This window comes from Dendrobium catenatum, unplaced genomic scaffold (genome assembly GCF_001605985.2).
Source record: "Dendrobium catenatum unplaced genomic scaffold, ASM160598v2 fragScaff_scaffold_1116, whole genome shotgun sequence".
In the NCBI taxonomy this organism is placed as follows: Eukaryota; Viridiplantae; Streptophyta; class Magnoliopsida; order Asparagales; family Orchidaceae; genus Dendrobium; species Dendrobium catenatum.
In genome coordinates, this window is record NW_021319578.1 from 972,714 (window position 1) to 982,261 (window position 9,548).

General features: G+C 38.8%; 1 protein-coding gene across 1 annotated transcript; it reads right to left on the bottom strand.

The window, feature by feature from the left end:
- Positions 1 to 1,825: 1,825 nt before the first annotated feature.
- LOC114580593 (uncharacterized mitochondrial protein AtMg00810-like) lies at positions 1,826 to 2,728 on the bottom strand. Its single transcript, XM_028698604.1, has one exon. The coding sequence runs from the start codon at positions 2,726 to 2,728 to the stop codon at positions 1,826 to 1,828; it is 903 nt and encodes a 300-aa protein (XP_028554437.1).
- Positions 2,729 to 9,548: the final 6,820 nt, after the last annotated feature.

A 9,548-nucleotide genomic window follows, 5' to 3' on the forward strand; every position in this document is an offset into this window, starting at 1 on the left:
CTTGGTGTGCCCTTGACCAAAAGATTGATGGTGACATACAAAAAGATTTTAACAGAATTGACTTGATATTAGGATAGGAGAGGATGTGTCAACATAATCATCGATCTATAAATTTGAGGACAACATTTAACAACAAAAATACATACTGATCAATGGAGTTGTCAAGATAAAACTTGATGGTGTAGACCCATAAACTTGCTATCGATTTAATGCCTGGTTGAGTGGTCACCAGAGCCCATATTTATTTTTTTAAATTGAGATTTCAATATAAATGCATGTTCCCATTAGATATCTAGTAATGGCTCATGATATAACAACTAGGAACATGTGACAAAGACACAATAAAATGTTAGAAGAGTGAAAAAAGATAGGGACATAAAACTAAATAGAATGATCAATATAACATCTTTTACTTTTTTGAAGAGTAACATGCGCATGGAGATCACAAAATTCTCCAGGATGGGGATGCACAATAGCTTTTGACAATATGATTGGAGGTTTTATTGTAAATGGAAGATGAATTCTCAAGGATTCATATGGCTCATGGTATAACCCGGGAATAGGAACATATGACAAAGACAAAATAAAATGTTAGAAGTGTGAGAAAAGATAGTGAGAGGACATAAAACTGAATAGAATGGTCAATATAGTGTCTTTTACTTTTTTTAAGAGAAACATGCGCATGGAGATCACAAAATTCTCCAAGATGGGGATGCGCAATAGTTTTTGACAATATGATTGGAGGTTTTATTGTGCATACATGGAGAGAGGAGGAAGTATAGTGGCTCTAGTTGGAAGAGGTACATGTGGAGAAGATATTATAGAAGAAGGATTCATAATTAGGAGCTTTTATTATGTACGGATACTAGATGGGAGAACCGTCCGGGTAAGCAGCAGTACCCAGCGGTAGTGAGTGTCGGTACCGAGCTGGGTACCCAGCAATGGGGTGACGTGACACATTTTTATTGATCTCCGGACGCCCTCCGCACTCCGCATAGAATAATAAATACATAATTAAGTAGTACACACCAAGACCGTTAAGAGTTCTTTTCCCAAGAGCTTCATACAACAACTCCGAGGAATAAGAATCTAAATTGAGATTAACAATCTTATGCAATTCTTACCCAAGCATCTCTTGGACACTCTAAAAAATCTTTCACACGTTCGCTCCAATCTCTCTCTCCCACTCTCTTAAATTATTATAAGAACACACAAGTAGTTCCTGTTAACCTTATTGGCCTTTAGGCTGTAGGTTCTAACCATAGCATTACAGAAACAATCCAGAGAGAAGAAAGTGGAAAAGTAATAAGTTGTATTTCTTGTCTTGTATCTACCGTATACATTGCTTTATATAGAGGATAAAGGAAACAGCCTCCGTACAGTTCTTTAACATAATTGTACGGCTGGTTTATTCTAAGAAATACATTATTTAATGTTTTATTCATATCTGTTAATATACTCCCTCAAACTGAAGTCGCTGTGTTGACAATTAGTTTGCTAGAAAGGTATTTGAAACGAGATATGGATAAAGGTTTAGTAAAATTATCGGCTAATTGATCTTTGGTCGATATGTGATAAATCTGTATTGAGTTGTTTTTGATGTGATCCCGGATGAAGTGACAATCGACCTCAATGTGTTTGGTCCGAGCATGATATACAGGATTGTTTGCAAGTGCTATCGTGGAGATGTTATCACAGAATACGGTTGTGGGACCGTTTGAGGGATATCGAGCTCCTTCAGGAGCTGTCTTAACCATAGAGTTTCGGTTGTAGTAGTAGCTATCGCCCGATATTCCGCTTCCGTCGAGGATCGCGCAGTCGTGCTCTATTTCTTCGCACACCATGAGATCAATGTGGATCCCAGAAAGTTACAGTACCCTGTAGTCGACTTCCGATCCTGTACATCTCCGGCCCAGTCCGAGTCAGTATAGGTGCTGAGTTGAAGATTGCCGGGAGAGATGGGTATGCCATAGTGTATTGAGCCTCGCAGGTATCGCAGAATTCTCTTCAGTTTTTCAAAGTTGTCGACCGACGGTTGGTGCATGTATTGATAGGCTCGATTTACTGCATAGGTGAGGTCAGGTCTGGTGAGAGTAAGATATTGGAGAGCTCCAACGATCTGTCGATAAAGTTTGGGATTATCGAAATCCTTTGAGGACTCAGCCGTGGTTGATTTTGTTGTTGTGGGAGTTGACACTGGTTTGCAGTTAAGCATTCCCGCCCGTTGTAGTATTTGTTCTGCATATGTAGATTGGTGCAGAATGAGTCCAGTTTTCGTCTGTTTTGCTGCAATGCCAAGAAATTGGGTGACAGTACCGAGATTTTTCATTCTAAAGCGTTGATGTAAACGAGTGAGTAAAGAATTTAGTGAGTGAGAGTTGTTACCAGTCAGTATTATGTCATCTACATAAATTAGAAAGTACATGAATATACCATTCTTGCGATAGATAAGAAGAGAAGTATCCGACTGACTGGTAGTAAAATCTAGCTCATGAAGAAAACCAGTTAGAGTTTCAAACCATTTTCGTGGTGCTTGTTTGAGACCGTAAATGGCCTTTTTGAGCTTGCATACGTGTGTTGGAAAGTTGTCGTCAAGAAAGCCGGGAGGTTGCTTCATGTGCACCGATTCCGTTAAAGATCCGTGAAGAAATGCGTTGGAGACATCCAGTTGATGTAATGGCCAATTATGGTGTAGGGCTAAGACAAGAAGAATACGTACCGTTGGCATTTTGGCAACCGGGCTAAAAGTGTCGTGGTAGTCGATGCCAAATTCTTGGTTACAGCCTAAGGCTACAAGCCTGGCTTTGTAGCGAGCCACTGTACCGTCTGAATTTCGTTTGGTTTCAAATGTCCATTTGCAGCCCAACGTGTTCTGAGTTGGCGAGGGTGGGACCAATTCCCAGGTGGCTTGGGATTAAAGAGCTTGAAATTCCTGAGACATGGCTTGACGCAAGTGAGCATGCTTCACTGCCTGAGAATATGAAGTGGGGTCTGCCTCCGTTATCTGATGCGTTAAATCAAGAATGCGTATGGGTTTTAGATTTCCAGTTTGAAAGCGGGTACGCATTGGATGCTTGGGTATTTCATGGGGTAGCAGATTCTGAGAGAGGTTTTGGTTTGTGTTGGAGGAACTAGAATGCTCAGGTGTAGGTTCGGCGTGAATGGGTTGAGGTGAGTTGTAACTGGTGCGGTTATAAGGCTGAGTGTTGTGAAGTAAAGTGGACGGAACTAGCAGCAGTGGGGGAACGAAATTGTGTTTGTGAGTATCGCCCGTGGTGTGAGTGAACTGATTCTGCTGAAAGGGAAAGACACTTTCATTAAATACAACGTGCCTTGAGGTATAAACTTTTCTTGTAGCAATATCCATACATCGGTATCCTTTCTGGTTTAAGGCATAGCCTATAAAAATACATGGACGGGACAGAGGAGTTAGTTTGGAGTGAACATATGGGCGAAGCCAGGGATAACACAAACACCTGAAGATCTTCATGTGAGAATAGGCGGGGGGATGGTTGTATAATTGCTGGAATGGGGTATTGTTGTTGAGAGTGCTTGTAGGAAGACGATTAATGAGGTATATTGCGGTGTGCAGCGCATCTGCCCATAGTTGAGACGGAGCATGGCTGTGAATGAGAAGGCTTCGGACAGCCTCAAGGATATGTCTGTTCTTTCGCTCCGCAACGCCATTTTGCTGCGGAGTGTAGGGGCACGTGAACTGGTGATGGATGCCCCACTGTCGGCAATAGTTGGTGAAGGAGTTGTTAGCGTATTCGCCTCCACCATCTGTTCGAATCGTTTTAGTATTGATTGAAAATTGGCAGTTAATAAATTTGTGAAAGAGAACAAACAGTTTGGTAACTTCAGATTTTTGAAACATGGGAAAAATCCAACAGTATTTAGAAAAATCATCTATGAAGGAGACGAAATATCTATAGCCTTGAATAGAGGCAATAGGGGAAGGGCCCCAAACATCAGAATGCACAATTTGAAATAAAGCAGTAGTTTTGGACGTAGAAGTAGTAAAAGGAAGGCGTCGGCTCTTGGCCAAACAACATGTGTTACAATTATTGTGTGTGGATGTGCAAATAGTAGAATTTGTTCTAGCTAACTGTTGTAGAACCGGAGAAGCAGGATGACCAAGACGACTGTGCCATAAGTCCGGAATGATTTCAGCCGAGAGCAGAGCTAAATGCTGATTTCGAACCTTGGAGGGGACTCTGTACAGACCGTTATGGCATGGCCCTTGAAGCAGAAGACGATGCGTCTTCGAGTCTTTTATTTGATAACCATGAGAAGAGAAATAAACCACACAATTGTTATCTGTTGTTAACTGGTGAACCGAAAGTAAATTAAAAGAGAGATTGGGAACGTGATGAATCTTGTTGAGACAAAGTTTACCTGTGGGAGTTGGGAGAAGGCCTTTACCTGTATTCTGTATCGGAAGAGATTGGCCGTTTCCCAAAATTACCTGAGAGTTGCCGTAATATGGTTCTGTTACAGATAGCTGCGATTGATCCGTCGTGAGGTGAGATGAAGCTCCACTGTCCAGGAACCAATCAGTTGATCTGTTGTTATCGGGGGCCGAGAACAATGCTGAAGTATTTGAGTTATCGGAATAGGCTGGATCATTGTGATACCAGCAACAAATCGCAGAGTGTCCCGTCTTCGAGCAGATCTGACAGGTGGTGTTTATGTGGGGATTCTTGTCTCCTCTTCCCGTGGGAGTGGATTGTCTACGACCTCTGTTACCTCTGTAGGTATTGTTCCGGCCTATAGCACGGCCTCGAGAGGCAGCGAAGGCGACAGAATTGTCAGTGATCTGCATGGTTTGCAAATCTTTGGTGGCTTCTTGAAGTAGAAGCTGTTCTTCACTGCATAGTAGGCTGTAAAGATCATCAAGAGAGAGAGGTTGGAGGTTTGTTCGGATAGCTGTCTTGAATGATTGGTAGGAGGACGGTAAGCCGTTGAGCGTGTATAGTATCACATCCTCTGGATCGATAGTGTGACCCATTTCTTGAATAGCATCAACCTTGGATTTGATTTCCAGGAGATATTGGGTCATGGATTTATCTCCTTTTGACAGATGATGCAAGTCATTCTTTAACTGAATGATTCTTGATCGGGTAGTGGCTTGAAGGCGATGAGCGAGGGTGGACCAAATTTCATGACAGTGAGTGAGATCAAGAACGTAGGGTAATATGGAGGGAGTGATTACAGAACATAGAGCGGCAGCTAGATGTTGATCGGTAAGATTCCAGAGTTCGAGCGCCGATGGATTGCCTGAAGTGGACAATCCGGTTGTCGTTGCAGAAGGCAGAGGACACGGAGTAGTTCCGTCAAGAAAGCCTTTGAAGCCACTAGCTGTGAAAACCTTTTCGGTCTGAGATTTCCAGAGCGGATAATTATCCGCCGCGAGGGAGGTGAGGATCAGATTCTTGATGTTGTTCATCAAGAATTTGAGTTGAGTTGGAATCGCCATGGATGAGATGGATGAGTTTGAATTTGCGGAAGGAGAAGAAACAGAGGATTCAGCCATGGTGAGAAAGAGAAGAGGAAAGAAAAGATACGAACCAGTCGAATGGCTAGTCTGATACCATGTTAACCTTATTGGCCTTTAGGCTGTAGGTTCTAACCATAGCATTATAGAAACAATCCAGAGAGAAGAAAGTGGAAAAGTAATAAGTTGTATTTCTTGTCTTGTCTCTACCGTATACATTGCTTTATATAGAGGATAAAGGAAACAGCCTCCGTACAGTTCTTTAACATAATTGTACGGCTGGTTTATTCTAAGAAATACATTATTTAATGTTTTATTCATATCTGTTAATATACCCCCTCAAACTGAAGTCGTTGTGTCGACAATTAGTTTGCTAGAAAGGGAGCCCTGTGGCAAGGTTGAACGTCGCGGCGTTGGCAACTAAAATTTTTTTTTACATAATAAAGATGTAAATCTATTTGCCAAAAACCCTCACCCCATTTCCTCCCAACTGCTTGTCGGAGAAGGAGAAGAAAAAGGAGAGGAGTTCGGAGGTCATGGTGCAGGATTTGTTCGTTAGGTCAGTTAGGAGATTCATTCTATTCAAGTTAAATTCCCAATACCCTCTTTCAAATTTTAATTCAGAGATTTTTGTGAAAATTTATGAAGTAATAATGCATTTTAATGAGTATAACAAATTTTTTATCGTGTGATATTTTGTAAAATATTTTATTATTGTCATTTTAACTATAAGAAATCAATGTTTCGCCAATTGATTTCTTTTATATAAATTTTTGAATTTTTTTCTATTAAACTGGCAATTTTGGCATTGGATGTAGTTCATCAAAATCCTGAAACGTTATTCTAAAGATTTCTTATAAGTGGTTTTTTTAACGCAAGATCTGCTGCGTTGGTGCTGTTTTTCTGCTGTGACAGCTGATTTCTCTCTATTTTTGTACTAATTTCGGTTAGGTTTGCTTGAGAACTCAAGTATTACCTTAGGGTTACTTGAGAACTCAAGTATTTCCTATCAATATGTCAAGGGCAGGCTAAAGGGTGGCCGCGTGGATTGGCTAGGGCACACTTGCTGGTGGTGTTAGCAGCATCAAGGGTGACAAAGAGTGAGTGGGATCAAGAACTGTGTTGTTTTTTCCTATCAGTAGCCTCAGAGTCATAAATCCCTATGTTCCCCATTATATGATGGCTTTTTTTCTTAAATCATGTCTATTCTTCGTAGCTGGCATTGTTTGGTCACCAGGTTCTTTGTTAGCGTTGCATTTAATTGAAATTGTATACTTGCAACTGCTAAATATTGAATTAGTTTGGTGATATGTCCTTTTTGTTTTGCTTTTTGAAAAAATAGTTTGATTTATGTGAAAAACGCACAACTGGCTACCCCCACACTTTCCCATCCATCACTTCAGTGGAGATTATAAATGATTTAATTTTTTATAGCACATAATACCACAACATTACAACCATATAGCCTAACTATTTTAATTATTTTCATTCTTTTCCGCTGATATATGTGCTGGAAGCACTTGATATTGCAAATTAATTTTAGTGCTTGCTTGTCTGCTTCTTGTCACATATCTAGTGGAGCCTAATTTTTCTTAATTATTTTCATTCTTTTCTGCTGATATATGTCCAGGAAACACTTGATATTGCAAATTAATTTCAATGCTGTTTGTCTATTTCATATAGTTCAGCACAAGTTGGGTTATTTTGTATCGACTTGATTAAATATTTTACTTTGTAAACTCAATCATACGATGAAGATCAAAGTAAAAGGTGCACAATAGGTCATTCACAACCTTTCTGCTTGCAACAACCCAGCTGTTTATCTTGAGCTACAATTTAATAACTATTTATACAATCAATCTCATTTGATTATTATGGCACTATTATGGGCCATCGAAAGCTAGAAGCACAAATAGATTGTGTAGAGAATAACAAATTACTGCTTTGTCTCTAAACTTTTCGAACATGAAAGCCATCACCCTGAATCAAAATATTAGAAAGTGTGATCCTATAAACCATTGTATTCTGTTTAAAGCTTTCTGTGCAAATTTATGAGTAACTTACTCCATTGTTCAGGCTTTTGTGAATATTTTCACTCCTTGACGAATGCAGCATCATATGTTTGTTTCAAATTTTGTTTCTTCTGTTTCCAATTTTGTTTCTTGTGTCATTTGATATTAAGTGTTGCTAAGATGAGGATGTTCAGGTGGATGAGTGGATTTACTCTTAGAGGCAGGATACAAAATGAGCATATCCATGAAAAGGTTGGAGTAGTTCCAGTGACAGGTAATATTATAGAGAGTTGCCTTAGATAGTTTGGTCATGTAAAACAGCGGCCTTCCGATGAACCTGTTAGGAGAGTAGATATATTAGATTTGGCCTATTAGGTTTACCTTGTTAGGAGAGTAGATATATTAGATTTGGCCTATGTTAGAAAAGGTAGAAGTAGACTTAAAAAGACTTGGATAGAAAATATTAGAAATGACCTTTCTTTATTAAATTTAAATAAGAATTTTACTCTTAACAGGACACAATAGAGAAAAAGGATTCATATAACCGACCCCACGTAGTGGGATAAAGGCTTGATGTTGTTATTCTTATCATTTAGTGATGCACTGCCTTAATTTAATTGCATTTTTCAGTCTTTTAAGCATAAATTAATTTCTTGACCTGGGATAAACTTATTCGAATTTTTTTTTTTTCATATGTTGTCTAATCTCTGTCAACAATTATAGATTAAAGATGGGATGATAAAAACAAAACAGACGTGACTTTAATCATTCATATAAGCACAAAGTATGGTGCATCAGAGAGTACTATTGAAGTTTTGTTTCAGTTATATATGTTTTTCTTGTATGAACTTATTTATTGCCTTGTATGGACTCTACTGTCGTGTATTTTATTTTTTGCTTAGCTTTTCATTAGTTCTATCGTATTTTAATATCATTTTTACAACTAAAAGTTGTAACTCGCTATCCTTTTAACTATATATTTTATTTTTTTATCATCATTATATGTAAAAAAAACTATAAAAATCAAATGGTAGGTGAGAATCTGCAGATTGGCTGAGCTTTTATCTGATCACCTTGATTGGCTTCTCGTATATATATATATATATATATTAAATTAAGAAGCTTGATTTGAATTCATTTAGTAATGAATTATTTTTTACTGAAATAGATTTTTATTTAAACAATAATTAAATTTTCTGATATTAAGCTAAGTTAGTTTAATTTAGCTTACTAGAAATTGCATCTTATTTAGATCTAGGTTTTGTTTGGATGGTTTTTTTCACTACCTTTTAAAATAGTTTTTAAGAACAAAAATTTTATTTTATTTTTGTACTAGAAAGTTGTTTTAAGATGTAGTATACCCACCGATGCTAAGCTCGGTTGGTGGGCGTGCTCGGTTGGGAACCCCTCATCCCGAGTTCAATTTTCTCGACAATGGTGCCCCAAAGCGGCAGCTGAGGGTACAGTGGCCTGGGTGGACTGGTAGGTCGGCCAGGGTTTACGGACTGCCAAACGCGTTCGGCGAAGCCAAGCGTGGCAGCGGACGGTTCCTCATCACCAAAAAAAAAAGAAGAAGCAATATGAAAGTCGTCACAAACAAAATTCTTAATGTGTCGATAGTCATTCCCTATTCTCATCGAACTATAAATTTGCAAACCTCTAGTTCTTCGGCCCCTTTGAACATTTTTGCTCGGCACCCGCAACCTTCCAACTTTCATTCCCATATATAAGCATATCATAATGTTCATGTCATAGCATTCCAACAAATGATCGCTCAATATGTAGCTCATGTCATTAACATAAGTATTTATTAACAAGAAGATCATGTCTTCAACCTAACAAATCATTAAAGTGATGGTGATGGTAGATCCACAATATTCATGTATCTCTTGAACTTCTAGACCTACTCAGCTTCCTCCTAAAAATAATTTTAACAACCATTCTCATGATAAGGAGATATTCGTTCTCTTTTTTTTTTTTTTTTGTGACGAGGAAGTACTGTCCTTAGGCCAGTGAAAATCCCGGTCGACCTAGCATGC

Bases quoted from the DNA above. Each gene is read 5' to 3' on its own strand.
- LOC114580593 (XM_028698604.1), bottom strand. From the start codon at position 2,728: ATGCCAACGGTACGTATTCTTCTTGTCTTAGCCCTACACCATAATTGG.